A 17,007-nucleotide genomic window follows, 5' to 3' on the forward strand; every position below is an offset into this window, starting at 1 on the left:
AGGAATATAAGACAGACTGCTAATTGCAGAACATGTTCAAGCATAGTTCTGACCCGACAGGCCAGTGCTGCTATCTTTCTTTTCTCTCATTTCTGAACACATGGCTTTGAAGCCTCAGCTTCAGACACCACAGTGAGTAGATAGCATAAACAGCAGCTGGATACTCCTAAGACACTTGGGTACCCACCAGTTTTAGAACTGACTGCAGAAATGTAAGCAGGCACCAACCTGGCCTCAGCAGATCTTCTGTCCGCCTGTTCCTTCTTCCCTTATATGATGTCCCTGACACACTGTGAACCCATAGTTAATTTGGCCCTAGCCTCTGCCTCCCAAAGGAAAAAGCTGTACACCCATCTGACATAACACCTATTCATTACTATATACTCCGTGCAGTACCGTGGTTCTCAGTATTCACAACACTTGGAAAGAAGAAGCATATAAAATTCAAGATCTCTAGAGCTTCCAAAGACAGCACCGGAGGGTGTTCTGCCATGATGACAGAGTAAATCAAGCAAAACGAATAAAAATCTTCATTACCACAGAAACTGATCAGTGAGCTAAAACAGCCTGGCAGAGTTCCTGTCTCAGTGGATTCATCTCTGAGATCTCTAGAACCTTGAAGATAATGCTGTTATTAATTGTTTCAAGTCTCAAAAGTGTAAGAGTGAAGAACAAAGAAAGAAACCATATGGTGACCTCAGAGAAGTCTCTGAAAGAGAAGGCCAGGCAGCTCAGGTGGGGAGAGATTAGAAGGCAAGAGCAGAGATCACTTTCCTTCACTGAATTCTTGTAGAGGCTTTAAAGCCCTGGAGGGGAAGATGAAGAGGAAATGGATTATCTCCCTTTCACCTTCCTTGGCACAGAAGGCTTGGACTTCCCTGTGCTTCACAGTGCTTCAGCACATCGTTGAGAGCAGCAGTTTGCCTCAACTCCTTTTCACATAACTGAAAACAGCAGCTTCTGTATTACAGACTCTTCTGATTCCTGTGACCCAGACAGAGGCTTGGAACTACCCCATTCCTGGTCCCCAAGATTCTGCTCTGACATCACAAGGAGGGAGGCCAGGGCAGCAAGCAGCGAGGAACTCCACTGAGCCAAATGCTGGAAGCTTCAGAAGTCAGATGTCTCCTTCCATTTTATTGACAATCCCCCCACTGGCACTCATGTAAGCATTCATACTTTTAGGAAAATAGATTGTTTGTTGTGCAAATTTTCACGTCTGTTACTTCTATCAGAAAGCCAAAGGATTTTAAGCCGAGCAAAATATTCTCTGCCATTTCTTTTAATATCCCTACAAGTCTGCAAACTCCACATATGTGCAATAATCTGTCCAGGCCAGCAGGCTGCAGAACTATAGCAGACTATATAATGAAAGCACATCTGACATCCTCTTGGAAATGTACAGCATGCAAACCAGCACATATTGCAGCACTGTTTCATAAGATGGCCTGATAAAAGCTACTCACGTATTGCCCTGCTCCTCAGTAATTCCACCAGTTCCACTAATCTGTGGAAAATTAATAAAAGTGTACCAAGCCAGTTACATAAATGTTCATATCAATGTCTCAAACAATTTGTCTGCCTTCTATATGGAATTATTAAAAATATGCATAGAAAATGCTAAGCAAATGCTGCGGAGCACAGAAACAGCCCAGCCAGCCTAGGTGTTGAGGGAATGCTGCCGTGTCCATGGCAAGCAACAAAAAAGTGTTCGGCAGGGTTGGGTTTATTGGTCTGGGCTTAGTGCAGCACTAATGTTATTTTGGGAGAGGAAGTGGGGGGACTTGTTATATCAGAACAAGCTTTGTTTGTACGTTCCAACATGAACATATTCTACATCAAAGATAAACCACTGTCTATTCCTGAATACTGAAGGAAGGCACAAGGCTGCTATAGGATTACTTCTCATTTGCAGCACAAAGTTCAGTGCAGTCTACAATGATTCGCTGGAAGCGTCACAGTGCTGGTTATCCAAAACATGTGGATCATTAGTTCCCACTACAGCACCCCAGGAGAGGAAACAATGCCACCTCTAAAGTGCAAGAGGAGTATTTGTCTACAATGCTGGATATAACCTGAGTGAGTCATGCCTTCCCCTAAGCACTGACTACAAATGTACCTTATTTCTTGCAAAGTGAAAGCTATCATTTGCACATGGCTATGCAGCATACATATGTTGCACATCAGGATAAAACACAGCCAAGCTGATTTAGAAGTGAACCACCAGAGACATGCTGTCATAAGGCAAATCCCAAACTGCATGTCACAGAGAACAAGAAAGTCCAAGATGCTGCTACACTGCTACAGCTCAAGGTTCTCCATGACAGCAGGGTGTTGGTTTGGTGTGATTTATACTGGGGAGATAATAATTGCTGGATAAATACAGAGAAAAATTGGATGAGCAGTGGGGAAAATAAACACAGACGCATTTCAAGAAATTCTGAATGGATCCTTGCATCAATTAAACCGAGGTGTGCTTTTCTTACCTGCCTGTTTGATGAAAATGATGCTATATTCCAAACAAGCTGCTGAGACTGTGGAATGACAGCAAATATATTAGAGAATAATAAATGCTGAGGCTGCTACTTTACTTTTGCAATGGGCAATTCTGAGGTTTGTGCAAACTTAATTTTCTTTAAACAATTTTCTGACTGAGATGGTCACTCCCAGTAATACCTACACCTACTTGCCGAGTTGTGCTATGAACATCCATCAGCTCTGCATAATGTATGAGACAGAAGCATCGGCAAGCCAGCTAATTCTTTGCAGGGTAGTAAATCAGTATACATGTCTTCAAGCTGAAAATTAATAAGTGCATATAATTCTTTATAAGTACATCCGGCGCTTTGAAGCACGATGCAGCACATACAATTGAGGATGCAGGAGACAGATTTTTTTTTTTACTGAAATGAAGATGCAATATTTCATGCTTAGGTTTGAAAGAAGTATAGCTTAATAAAATAAAGCTTACAATTCAAGTCACTCTTTTACTTCAAAACTAATTTATTGCACATTTTACACATCCTGCAAGTGATGAACAATGGCCTTGGATAATTACTTTCCTTACAAAGTGTGGGAATCAAAGGATATGTTTTAGATGTGTGGTCACAGATATGACCATGCTGATGAATTGCAAATAACCAGCCTGAGAGATGATGATGTGCCTTCTTTGATAGCTGTACTGTTTATAAATTCTCTTTTCCAGGATGAGAAAAGCACTCAATAATAGGATTTTTGGTGCGTAGATTTAAATTAAAAGAAAGTGTGGCTGTGTGCAAGTACAGTTGCTAACAAGGAGAAGAGAACTGTGCTGGTCACTTACCAACTATTTTGACATCCATTCATGACAGGTTTTGTCCACCACAGCTAGTACTAGTCCTGGCAGCCTAATTAGACTCCAACTCAATTTGCAGATCCTACAGAGTGCAAAAATTCCTGGAGCAATCCGTCTCTTCACTTATAATTCAGCCAAGCCCTACATGACATCATTGGAGGACAATTTTGTTTATTGTTTTCCAAAACTAATCCACATTTCCCCCATCATTTTCCAGGTAACCTGTGGCAGCAGATACTTCTGTTCACAGCAAGAGCTACAAACAGCATCCCACCCAAACGCTCACACAGGCTTGATCTTTCAAGGGGCCATGTAATCACCCTTCAGTGAGAGCTACCAGAGGTCACTTAAAGCCAGGAAGCCTGACAGAGATTTTCCTTTATCCGGTATCTGAGGTTTAACAACACATAGACTGTGAAAGGTTCAGTCTTCACCCTCCAACATTTTAGGAAGGCTTCAGCACTTGTAGGAGTAGACACATACTTGGCAGCAAATACCAAAACAACTAGCATGCGTTGCCAAAGGCAAGCTGGTAACACATCTGATATGATCAAGGCTCTGTGTCTGTGTTAACACGCTCACTCCTGCACTCCTGTGTCGTAGATGATTTTGCAGCTTCCAATTAATTTAACACGATTCTCATTTTGAATAAGCCATGCATACCTTTAATTCTCATTTGTGCAGGTTTAAGGAGAAGATTCATATACAGTTATTTAACTTCACCAAAAGATTTTTTCAACACTCTGGCCAAAAGAGCCATGGTTCATTAGGAAAAGCTTCCTGTTTGAGGAGCTGGGTGCCGACCTCAGCCTTCTTCCCCGATTCCCATGCTACAGCCTTTGGCTGCCATTACCAGCCTCTCACTCTCCAGCCTCTCCTTGACATAAACATTTGCCATAACTGGATTCTTTGTTTGCAAAACTGGAGTCCAGACCATAGAAGGCTCAGCCCATGAAGAGTGTCCTCACAGAGGGACATTAAAAATACTGGCTCCTGTCGGCTGTGTGTTCCACTCTCTCTCCTGCCACTATCTCAAGCTGAGCATGGTGAGTTCCACTAAAGAGCTAATTTCCTCTCTTCTGGGACTCGAGGCATGTGTGCTTTAGTGATACTAGATTCCTCTCCCTGAGTTTAATACTGAAGCAAGAATTCATCTTAAGACTGTAAGTCACAAAATGGTAGGAAAACCCATGCAATTCAGAGGCAAAAAGTTCCTTTGTATCTTTAAGGGGATTTGAGAATCTAACCTGATTCCTGCCTCTATTCCCATTACAGGCTGTTACCTGTGGGAAGCACTGTTTGTTTAAGCTGAACAGAAAGCAGTCACAGTAAATGGTCTTTTGGTAGTGATAGCTGCACGACAGAACAGAAGGACTGGGCAGGCATGGTGGTAAAGCTGTATGTTTGCTTAAATGAAGACAATACCACTGACACTATTAGACAAAAACAGAACGTAGAAGGCTGATTTTATGTGGCTTTATGTGATAATATGTGGATTCCGCATCCCTGGCAGTGTTCAAGGCCAGGTTGGACGGGGCTTTGAGCAACCTGGTCTAGTGGAAGGTGTCCCTGCCCATGGCAGGGGGTTTGGAACTGAATCATCTTTAAGGCCCCTTAAACCCAAACCGTTCTGTGATTCTATGACTGAGGGTTGAATAATGCAGTGCAGTGTCTTCCATGCTCTAATTGCAACTAACGGATAGTTCAAACATTCAGTTCCTCCAGAAAATTAAGCAACATTGTTATCTTCAGCACCATTGCACAGAAACAGCAACTATTCACCTGTGTCCTCGGTAGCCTTTTTTACTTTCAGATTTCTCGTCGAAAAGCGGGACTAATATCCAAGTATTTATTATAATTCAGGGTTTACCAGCTCACGCACTACAGGTACCTCAGCGGCGACGCTTTACCTACAGCGCCCCCTCGCGGCCGCAGCGCGGCCAGGCCCACGTGCCTCCCCTCAGCCCGCAACCCCGCGCCTCTGCGGCCGCCTGCCTCCTCCTCCTCCTCGCTCCCTTCCCACCACTCCGCTCCGCTCCGCCCCGCCCCGTAAGCCCGGGGCCGCCGCTCGGACGCGCAGCGCCAGGGCCCGCGGGGCCGAGCCTGGGCGCCCTCGGGGCGGGGAGAGCCCTGCGGAACCGCCGCTCCCGGCCGTCAGGCCAGGCCGGCCCGGCCCGGCCCGGCCCGGCCCCGCCCCGCCCCGCCCCGCCCCGCCCCGCGGGCGCCCCCGCCGCCCGCTCCATTGGCCGCCGCGGTGGGCGGTGGTGCCGCGGGGCGCCGCGGCGGCGCATGCGCGGTGGCGTGAGGCGCGGGTTGGAAGCCGGGCGTCCCGCGCGCGGCGGGTCCCGCCCTCTTTCGCCTCCTGTTGCCCCTTCATCGCCGTTACCCGCCGCGGCGGCACACCCGCCATGGCGAGCAGGGAAGGTAGGAGAGACCAGCTCCCCGTGGAGACGCCCCGGGCTTCCTCTCCAGGGAGCTTGCAGCGGGGCGGTAGTGGGGGTGGGCCGGTTGCTCCCGTCGGTCGCCCCTTCGGGACCCAGTTTTCGACCCCGTCCCCGTCCTGGTGTAGCCCCGGCCCGTGTCGGCGGGCTCTTCTCCCCCGCTCCGCGCCCCGGTTCAGCGGCGGAAGGCGCCGAGCCCCTGGCGCATCTCTCTTCCCTCCCCGCAGTGCTGGAGGACACGGTGGAGGAGCGCGTTATCAGCGAGGAGTACAAGATCTGGAAGAAGAACACCCCCTTCTTGTACGACCTGGTGATGACCCACGCGCTGGAGTGGCCCAGCCTCACCGTGCAGTGGCTGCCCGATGTGACCAGGTGAGAAGAAGGGGAGAGAGGCCTGGAAGGCGCCAGGAAGGCACAGGGCTTAGCTCCTTATTTGTTAAGTTTGCAAAGCAGGAGGAGCTGAGGCTGTGTGCAATTGCTTGTTCCACCGCTCTTTCTGTCTCTGTTAACCATGTCTGCTAGGTAATTTAGGGGTAAAGACCGCACAAGATGAGAATAATTTGGGTTAGACTCCTCCTTGTGAGCTTGTAACACTTTATTTTGCTGCTTTGGGTATGGAGAAGCTATGAGGAAAAAAGTTACAAGCTTAGCATAGCAGAAGATATTGTGAGGTGTGAGGAGAGAAATCTGTCTCACTTTATTGATATGAGACCTAACACTTTTCTATAGTTACTGCCGGTCAGAGAAATCTATGTATTAAATCAGCTTTTTCTCGAAGCCTGTTTTTCCTCATGTGCGCTATAGATTACTATTCTGTAAAAGATATAGTATCTGTATTGTTCTAAGACTGGTGCTTCACATCCTAGTTCTGTCCCTGGCTTGCTGATGACTTCACATATTTTAATTTTCGCATTCTTTCCCCTCCCCCTAAAAATTATGGTCTCGCAGGTTAATTTCTTAAAGAATAGTGAAGGTGGGGATAGATTCTGTTTCTGTGCCAGCTAATTTAATTGTTGCAGTAACCACTCAGTGCTCCATTGAGGTAGCGGACAAGGACCAGGTCCCTCATGTTGTTGTAAACTGGATACAGCTAGATTTTGAAATATCTTGTGTGTCAAGTTTGTGCAATAATGAGAGGATGGTTTCTTTCCTCTTTAAAAATTCCACCTTACAAGTGTGAGGTTGTATGTGGTGGTGAGATGATCACTTCATTTAGTATACCAGAATGTCTGGGGAAGATGTTGAGAGACGTGAGCTAACTAGCCGTGGCATGGAGAAAATGAAGTGGGGATTTGAGGGTGTGGAGCCCTTATGAGGAACACTTCTGCTTGCCCCGTATTTTGCAGATTGACTTAATATTCAGTTTAAAACCTGGTATTTCCAATTATCCAGTGTCAAAATATGTAAGCCATTTAAGGCAAGGACTGTCTCTTTGTATGGCACCTGGCGTGATGGGACACCTGTTCCTGATGCAAGTAAGTGCATGTGCATTGTGTGTTTTGTTTTGTTTCCTATTTTTCTTTCCCCCTCAACATGTATGATGATTCTTTGGAAGTGGTGTAGTAATACCTACAGTGGTATATGATTGCCCAAATGATTCCTGTTTGCTTGGATTCAGACATGTAACGAGTTTGCTGCTTTCAAGAATGCAGAAGCTGCCTGGTTTTGACTGTTCACATTTTTCCTTTCAGAGATAAATGGCGCTGTCCATCCAGCCTTTCACGTATTACTAAATGTTGCAGTTAACCACCAGAAGAGAAATTTCTAGTTAGCTAGGATTTGTACAGTGTTTAAAAATGTGCTTCTGAAATAAAATAACAACTGGTAAAAGCTTCTAAAAGAAGTAACTAAAATAGGTTGCCATTTGTCCTCAGTATTTATATTTTATAGAAAGTGGTATTGATTGTTTTCTAAAGCAATACTGTGCAACTGCCTTGGGAATTAAAGGCAGGAGTAGTTATTAATGTTGCCTTTACTGTACAAATTATTAATTGTCCCTTTCAAGCCATAGTGGCCATGTTTACTGACTCACGCTAGCCTTGCTGGTTGTATCTTTGGCTTCCTTAGGTCACAGTCAAGTTCAATTTATTGCACAAGTCTCTTGCAGCAAAAGAAAGGATCTCTTACCTGAGTCTCTCTTTTCTAGCTCTCTGAAGAAGTTTGGACCTTGAGTGGTATTAATGCTAACCATCAAACCTCTGGAACGGAACATGTAATTTTATTCCATGCATTTATTATTTTAAATAGGCCAGAAGGAAAGGATTATGCTCTACACTGGCTGGTTTTGGGAACACACACATCTGATGAACAGAACCACCTGGTTGTTGCAAGAGTCCAGATTCCCAATGATGATCAGTTTGATACTGCGCAGTATGACAGTGAGAAAGGAGGTGGGCATGCATGAGTTACCAGTTGATGTTTCTTGGAGTGGGGAAGATGGCATGAAATGCTGTTTCACCCCTTTAAAATGGCTGATGTGATAAACTAACCTTCTTCTGACAAATGTAGAGTTTGGTGGCTTTGGATCTGTGACTGGCAAAATTGAAACAGAGATTAAAATTAACCATGAAGGTGAAGTGAACCGTGCTCGTTACATGCCACAGAATCCCTGCATCATTGCTACAAAAACACCGTCTGCTGATGTGTTGGTATTTGACTACAGTAAACATCCTTCAAAACCAGGTGGGTCAGGCTCCTTGAAGGTAAGCAAAATGCCTCTTGTCATTGAGAGGTAAACTTGTATTTAACTGTCATTGGGAGAAGAGGTGATGGGCTCTGTAAGCCGAATGAGAGTGACCATATCTTTGGAGACTTTAACTGTCTGGTTATGCTCAATGTCATAAGAGAATCTTGATACAAGCAGCAGTCTCCTGAGAGGTTATGATTATTGCAACGGAAACAAAGTTCTTGGGTGACAATAATGCTCTTGGGTGACAATAATGCTCTTGGGTGACAATAATGCTCTTGGGGATTGATGTTCAAGGTGGAGCTAAATGGAAGGCATTTTCTCTCTTTCAGACCCAAGTGGAGAGTGTAATCCTGACCTTAGATTAAGAGGGCACCAGAAGGAAGGCTATGGCTTATCCTGGAACTCAAATTTGAGTGGACATCTTCTTAGCGCATCAGATGATCATGTAAAACCCACATCTTTTCCTCTAGTTAAAAACAACGAACCAACCACAACAGCCAACCCCTCTTAATTTATGCTGTAATAGATAATTGGAGAAAAACTGGGTTAGTGTAGCTGTATATTGTTATGGTAGGAAGTTCTCACATATTGTAATAATATTTATAAAGGCCATCAGTTGACTATAGGCTGTAATCAACAACCAATTTTTGTAATGTTCTTGATGAGGTAAGAACAGAATGTTTTTATAGTTGTCTGCTGGAAGAAATTGTTGTATAATACCCCTTCAAACTGGCTTGGGTCTTAGACCATAAGTTAGTAAGACTGTCAAAGATCAATTGAGCTAATAGCTTATAGATATCTTTGTGGGCTTTAAAAGTGTAAATTGCTTTTGTGACCTTATAAATAATCATCGTGCCTTGAATTCACAGAAAACTGAGAATTTAGCTCACTTCTCACTTATGGCATATGAAGTGTTCCTTTTCAAAGACAAGGAACTGTTTCAGGAGTGTCATCTCTCTTAATATGGAGAGTGTGATTATTTGGTTTTTTGAAAGACAGTATAGTCACAGTCCATGTAACAATAGAATATGTCTCTTATTTATAGACTGTGTGTTTATGGGATATAAGTGCTGGACCAAAAGAAGGCAAAATTGTTGATGCAAAAGCGATCTTTACTGGGCACTCTGCAGTGGTTGAGGATGTGGCATGGCATTTGCTCCATGAATCTCTGTTTGGATCTGTGGCAGATGATCAGAAGCTCATGATGTAAGTTGGGGTTAAGCAGTTTCTGGATGGTGCCTGTGTGTACTGTCAGAGAGCCAATCCAGAGCACTTGGGCGAAAAAAATCTTAATTCTTGAATGGCCTTATGTAGCTCTTCAGTGCAATCAACTATAGTAATGCTGCAGAATCACTGAAATCTGCCTGTCATTTAATGTGTTTGCACCATTTGAAAATAAGATGTGATTAATACGTATGTCAGCTTCCTGGTACCAGCTGCTCATGTATAACAGACACAAAATACTGAAAGGTTATGGAATAAAAACTGTAGCTTCAGACTAAGGCTGAGTAATAATGTAGTCTCTTAAACTAATGTGTAGTGAAAAAAAACCTCTTGTGAAAACTTATATTTGTTCACTCTTGCTCTCTCCTCCCTGCCCCTCGCCCTTACCCAAATCCTTCATTGCAACAGCTGGGACACGAGATCTAATACCACATCCAAGCCAAGTCATTCTGTAGATGCTCATACAGCTGAGGTCAACTGTCTGTCCTTCAATCCTTACAGCGAGTTCATTCTAGCAACTGGTTCTGCTGACAAGGTTTTTACTTGTGTATACTTTAAATTCATGAGTATTCTAGATGGTAGCTCTATAGTCATTATAGTAAAACCAATTTCTTGTTACCTTTCTCAGACAGTGGCTCTGTGGGATCTTCGAAACTTAAAATTGAAACTCCATTCTTTTGAGTCTCATAAAGATGAAATTTTTCAGGTGGGTAAACTTTTCTCACAAGCTGTAGATAAAAGTACAAGAGTACTGACATGGACAAGATCAAGTAGATTTTCATATGGTGACCAAATACAATAAATAAGTCTGTTAAACATTGAATAGTGAATTTTGGTTCAACAAATACAGACAGTGCCACGTAGTTTCTTACAGCCTTTTCCCACTTGACTCTGAAGCAAGTAGTCAACAACCAGTTGCTAAAAAGATACTGGGAGTTTGCAGGTACTTTCAGTACAGGTAGAAGGTTATTCTAAAATATCCTTCTGTAGAGAGGACTTGGGTTTAAATCTAGTATTGTTAACTCTGCCTATTTAGTAGGTGCAAGTAACAGTGAATTTTAGACAATTAAATTTCATGATAGGGTAAATCTGTAACAGTGAATTAAGGTTGGCTATTCAACTTGAGAAATCTTAAAGACTTTAAAGCACTCTGGAGCTATAGGATATCTTTTGTGCTGGAAGTAAATGATTTATTAAGTATAGTTGTTGAAAATTAGTGGCCAGGTATCTGGTGATGGTCATTCAGGATATGCTTTAGAAATCAGTAACTGCTCCAGTCAACCTGTTCTCTTTCAACAGGTTCACTGGTCTCCTCATAATGAAACAATTCTGGCGTCAAGTGGTACTGATCGTCGGCTTAATGTGTGGGATCTAAGGTGAAGAGCAATTCCTTTCGTTCTGTATATATGAACAGATGGTAAAAAGGCTGCAGATGTCCTTTATTTGGTAGGCTTGATTTGTGCTGTTCTCTAACCTGTCTTGCTTGCTTATCTTGTACCTGGTCTTCCAGCTATGCAGTTGAAGCAGCGCAGTACTTCTAATGTTACTTCTCTGTGAGGTTTTCTTGATGAATTGTTTTCTGTTGTCTTTGGTGAAAAGTGATTTCTGCCTCCACGTGCTTCACAAGTTAGATTCTCGTTCAGTATTGATAATGCCAAACAGCTGATGACTTATATCTGAGGCTTATAGTTATTTGACAGTGAGAAAAAACAATAGCAAAAGGAAATAGTGGAGAAACAGGCTAGGAACTGTCAAGTTAAACTGATGTAGGATGCAATTTTAATTATTAATAAAAAATATAAACCCTTTTCTTACAGTAAAATTGGTGAAGAGCAGTCTGCAGAGGATGCAGAAGATGGGCCTCCTGAGCTGCTGGTATGCTGTTCTTCAGGTTGCAGTCTGCTGACATGCTGTGTGGCAGTAGGATGCCTTTTGACTGTGCTACTAAATCTGCAGCAGTTCATAAATATTTTCACCTTCCTGGTTTTCAGTCCATTACTCTAACTTGCAGTAGGCTTCCTCTGTTCCATTTAGAATGGATTTTGATTTTTTTCAAAGCTGTCCTGGACATCATTTGCACATACTCATTGCTGAACATATTTACAGTTTGGCCATGTGCTTGTCAGTACTCTCTTATAACTAAATGCCTGTAAAGCCAAGGCCTCAAATTGTTTACCTTAAAATAGACCAGTTAGGTCCCACATAGCTAACCTTACTGATGTAGAGAGTACAAGGACTTATGTTTTGGTTTGCTTCCTTAGGAAACAAATAATCAAAAAGTGCTTAGAGCTTGATTTCCCCATTTCCTGTGTAACTGTGTAAGTGCTCATGTAATTAGATGAGCTAATGGATATAAAATATGGCCGGATTTCACAGCCCAACCTTGTGTGAAGTAGCACCGTTCTGAGGATGTCAGTCAGTTGTTGCTATAATATGAACTGTTGTCTTAACCACACTCTCAGCAATTGTGCTGGTGTCACACACACCTTTTTGTCTGTGTTGTGAATCTCTAGTAGCAAGTTTTTGTTCTTTGTATAGGCATTAGCATGACATTTAGCTTCTGAATCTTGGGTTTAACAGATTTCTCTCTGAAGAAGCATGTGGGTTTTTTTTTTTTTTTTTTTTTTTTTTTTTTTTACAGTTTATTCATGGAGGACACACTGCCAAAATTTCAGACTTCAGTTGGAATCCTAATGAGCCTTGGGTGATCTGTTCTGTATCGGAAGACAACATAATGCAGATATGGCAAATGGTGAGTGTCACAACAGCTTCGGAGTTGCTCTGATGCTTGTTGGAAAAATGAAACTGAAATGGCTTGTTCTTCTCAGGGCAGCCTGTGCCTTCAGTGACTGAAAGTAGCCTGTCCCCTGTACTTCCTACACTGTTTGATTGAAAAGCAAGAGTTTCAAAAGAAAACAGACTAAACCAACCTGAATAAATGCAGCTGCTGCTAATTCTTGACTCCCAAGTCCTAGGTACTGGTTTAAAATAAATGTGGCAGTTGCAAACTTATATCCAATACTAGCCAAGACCTACTCTTACTCCCCTTTCCCTCATGCTGACTGTGAAGCAAGATGCCTTTTACCTCTCTGATTAGTTCATGTTTTACATTACAGGAGTTTGATCAGTTATCTTACAAATGTGGAATAAAGTCATTTGGGAGTAATCTTAAGTTTTAAAAAAAAAAAAAAGGTAACAGACTTAAACATGCATCACAGGTCAGGCTTCCAGTTTTGACACCTGTTCTTTAACTTGTTTTGTGTGTTCAGACTGAGGTTGAAACATGTCCAAGGAAAATGTCTGTAGTAAGGCTAATGGTTAAATGGCGAATGCTTCTGCTGCTGAAATGAAACAGTGCCAGAGGACAGCTGCTGAAGTCTAGCCACTGTGTACACATCTTTAATTTGGCAGCCCCTCAGGAAAGGCAGGGAGAAGGTCTCTTTAAAGAGGGAATGATGCCTATGCTGCCTTGCTATTACCCAGTTTTTTTCTGTATGAAGTGTAGAAGATTGTTTAAAGCCCATTGTGTTTACTGCTTGTAATATCTTGTGTCTTTAGGCAGAAAACATTTACAATGATGAAGAACCAGATATAGCAGCAGCCGAACTGGAGGGTCAAGGAACATAATTTTTCTTCCTTAAGGAAATACTGGTTGTTACATAGTAATATAATTTGACTACTATATACATGGGGGAGGGGGAAAAGGCCCTAAAACCAAACAAAAAAAAAACCCCACACCAAAACCAACCCAAGCTCGGGGCAGAAGCTTTGCATCCAATCGGAAATATTCTTCATTGGGCACAAGAACTTTGTATAGTCAAGTTGTGATGGGCTACCCTTGGTTATTTGGGCACTTGGAGCTATTGTGTACTGTACAGCAATTAGCTTTTAGGGAAAATAAGAATGACTTAATACCTATGTCTATATATTTTTAAACAAACTTAGTGGGTTCTTGTAAATAAAACAGTCAAATCCTCACTCTTCCCACACACAACGTGTGCAATGAAGAAAAAGTTTTTATTAATATGTAGAAAGAGCTTTTCACTTTTACACAACACTTTTGGATTGGCTTTGCATAAATAAAATTTATTAAATAAAATGTGTGGTGTGCTCAATGTCCATCGGCACATGGTGAATGCCTTCTCACCTGACTATAATTTAACTTCTGCATGGATATAGAGATCTGTAGTTTTTTGTAACTTAGCCCACAATTAAGGGTCTAGGAAGATGAGAGTTGTCTTGATATGAAAAACTTGGAAATTTGAATCTTTTGCAAACAGAATGGGCATAGAAAGAGGTTTGGGGAATACATGGGGGTGACCTATCAGAGACCTGTAAGCCTCAAGTGTAACTCTTGTCAAACTCAAGTAACTGTGGTGAGTTGGGTTTTGGGTGGTTTTTTGTTGGGTTTTTTTGGGTGGTGGTGGAAGTGCTGTCCTCTGACATTCTCTTGTCTTAGGCGCTAAGATGTTGATGCCTTCTCAGTGAGTGGGTCCTGCCTGTGTGCAGTTAGAGCCCTCCTGTAGCTTTGTTTTGGTTAAAATGGTGTGAAGCAATCAGGTGTCTAAAATACATTAATATCTGAACAAATACAAGACAAACATATAGTTTTCTTCTAAAGCTGGGGCTGACTGAAAAGCTGGAGAACTTGGATCATGTAGAAGTAAAATATCTTCATGTTTATCCTGGTTCTACAGACAAGTTATGGATCACCTTGGGAGCTGTCAGACAAGTCTTAAGTCAGTGTCTAACTTAAGTTTAAATTAAAGCTTTTAGTTACTTAAGACAGGCCTTGACTAAATTAATTGTTGGCTTTCCTGATCTTTCTGCTCAAGCTGATTGATGTCAAAAATGTTGCTTCCCTTTTACTTGAATTTTAACAAGTCTCTAGGCTGCTGAGCTTGAGCTGCTTGTACTGGGTTGGGCTGGGATGGAGTCCGCTTCCACCCAAGGAGTGGACGTGGTGCTGTGTTTTGGGTGTATGCCTAGAATGGTGCTGGTAACGCACCTGTGTTGTGGCGAGGGCTCGGCAGTGCTTGCGCATCACAGGGCAGGGAAGAGACAGTGCAGGACAGCTGACCTGACCTGACCTGGCGGGATGCTCCTTACCCTGTGTCCTGCTCGGCAGCAGAACTGGGGCAGAGGAAGAAGGAGGGAGGCTGTCATGGCAAACACGGCTTGGGGGCTGCCAGGGCACTGGCCTGCTTCTGACAGGGGCCAGTGGTAGTTATGACAAGGGTGCAGATTTGTTTTCCTGAGAGAACTGGGTATAGGTGCTGGGTACTGGTACTGCAGAATTGGAATGTTCAGTGGAAGTTAGCCCTTTCTGGGCAGAGATAGTGGTTGTTAGCTGGAATTTGGCTATAAACATCAGTGGGTCAGGATTTTGTTCCTCAGGAAGGAGATAACCTGTATGTCCCTAAGAGAACCAACCTCTTTTCGGCACACACCGTCTTCTGGTTGTCTACAGCAGATGGTCCCTAGGCCAGTGCTGTGAGGGTTTGTTGATGAAGCTGTAGAGGAAAGGTATTGGGAACGTTCCGTTTTAGCTAGCGGTCATTCAGCCGAGAGCGCCAACATTTGTTGACAAAGTCTTGGTTCATATGAGCAGGCCAGCAGTTTTCTTCACCTCACAGGAAGGGCTCCACAGTGACTTCTAAGGGGAACTTGGGCTGCTCTGGATGCTAATTTAATTTGCAAGTGACAGCAAATGAAATGTGTTAAATGTACTGAGCTCAGAGATGGGTTTTGGTCAGGTCCTTTTGACGTGCATTCTGACATATGCAGCTCTTGGAAAAGTAGGAAATGAAAAGGTCAGTGGCCTGGCTGTTACTGGAAAAACTAAAGTGCTTCCCCGAGACCACAGTGGTGGCTCTCCCAGGCCCAGGGCAGCTGTGGGTTCTACACAGCTCCTCCCACTGCTGGTGCTCTTCAGTGCTGGGTTCAAGGAGATCTGCAGCTGTTTTGCACCAGCACGTACAGTGCAGTTCCTCCCTGTAGCTGGTGGTTTCAGCTTTGTGTGTCTGTTACAGTTGGGGTTGTTTGCTTACATCTTCTTAATGCCTCGCCTTGCTAACTAAATGGGAGTGGGAAAAATGGGTGAGCAACTAACTGCAGCTCTTTGCTCTCCTTCAGCTGCTTGGTTTTATTTTCCTGCCTGATGTTACAAGGACCCCTGTGCTTTGCGGGCCCTGGGTCATCATGCATAGACATGTCTCCTTCCACACCTTTGTCCAGAATGGTTCCTCTAAACGTGACGCAGGTAGGTGCAAAAGCACCCAAATGTTCCCATGGAAGGCTGAGATGCTGTTGGAGTTCAGCAAGCAGGTGTCAGCCGGAATGGATGTACTGGACAGCACGAAAGGTGAGTGCTGCTGAAGGACAGCTCGGCTGCTGCCTGGTTAACCATGCTTTGGTCTAGCCGGTGTTCATTGGTGTAAAAACACTACAGTGCCGTGCCTGGGAAGTGGAGTTGAATGTATTTGCTAAGCGTGGTTTTGTCTTGACTAACAGAGATATACAGGGGGCTCTGGGTCTGCCACTGAAGGGAGCGATCTGGCCTGAGACAGCCACTGCAGCTGCTGTGCCTGCAGCTCCTGTCCACAGCTGTCCCACTTGCCAGCTGGCTCCAGAAACATCTCAGTGTCCCCTCGGGAAGCTGGTGGCTCGGTGTTAGAGGCCCACATGATGTCCCTGTAACTTTTACTTCAGCTTCTCTGAATTCATTCCTGTCAGAAAAGGGGTCTCCTGCAGAAGACAGAGCACTGCCAAAGCACAGTTCACTGAACTGCCAGGAGCTATGAGCCGGAGCTTTATGCGTTGTCACTCTTGGTGGATAGCCTTAGTGTCCCACCAAGCCCTGCCGCTTCCCTATAGAGCTTGGAGGCATCAGCTATCCAGGGCTCACGGCTGCACTCAGTATCCCTGCTCATACAGCTGAAAGGTGGCAGGATGGGATAATTTATTACGTAGCAAAATGAGAGCGTAATTTCCTTGTCTTTAATGTAGTTCAAAGTACCGCAGTAAATACAACCTCTATACTGCTTTCTTCTCCGAGTCTGAATTCTCTCACAATTGTCTTGGGTTCAGTTTTAAGAGTTATTTTTCTCCTTCCCAGTAGGTGGTGCAGTGCTGTGTTTTGGCTTCGGTCTGAAAGCAATTCTGATAACACACCAGTGTTTTAGTTGTTGCTCAGTAGCGCTTATCCTGATCAAGGGCTTTTCAGTCTCATGCTCTGCCAGTGAGGAGGGGCACAAGAAGCCGGGAGGAAGCAGAGACAGGACACCTGACCCAAACTAGCCAAAGGGGTTTTCCATACC

At 43.8% G+C, this 17,007-nt stretch overlaps 1 protein-coding gene across 1 annotated transcript; it reads left to right on the forward strand.

Annotated features, from left to right (window-relative positions):
* Nucleotides 1–5,374: 5,374 nt before the first annotated feature.
* RBBP7 (RB binding protein 7, chromatin remodeling factor) lies at nucleotides 5,375–13,787 on the forward strand. Its single transcript, XM_030477103.1, has 12 exons — nucleotides 5,375–5,758; nucleotides 6,003–6,147; nucleotides 8,023–8,165; nucleotides 8,284–8,457; nucleotides 8,794–8,909; nucleotides 9,510–9,670; nucleotides 10,097–10,223; nucleotides 10,317–10,394; nucleotides 10,988–11,064; nucleotides 11,506–11,563; nucleotides 12,330–12,440; nucleotides 13,247–13,787. Exons 1-12 carry the CDS (start codon nucleotides 5,743–5,745, stop codon nucleotides 13,313–13,315), a joined length of 1,275 nt encoding a protein of 424 aa, XP_030332963.1. The 5' UTR covers nucleotides 5,375–5,742; the 3' UTR covers nucleotides 13,316–13,787.
* The last annotated feature ends 3,220 nt before the right edge of the window (nucleotides 13,788–17,007 follow it).

Source organism: Strigops habroptila, chromosome 2, assembly GCF_004027225.2.
Source record: "Strigops habroptila isolate Jane chromosome 2, bStrHab1.2.pri, whole genome shotgun sequence".
In the NCBI taxonomy this organism is placed as follows: domain Eukaryota; kingdom Metazoa; phylum Chordata; class Aves; order Psittaciformes; family Psittacidae; genus Strigops; species Strigops habroptila.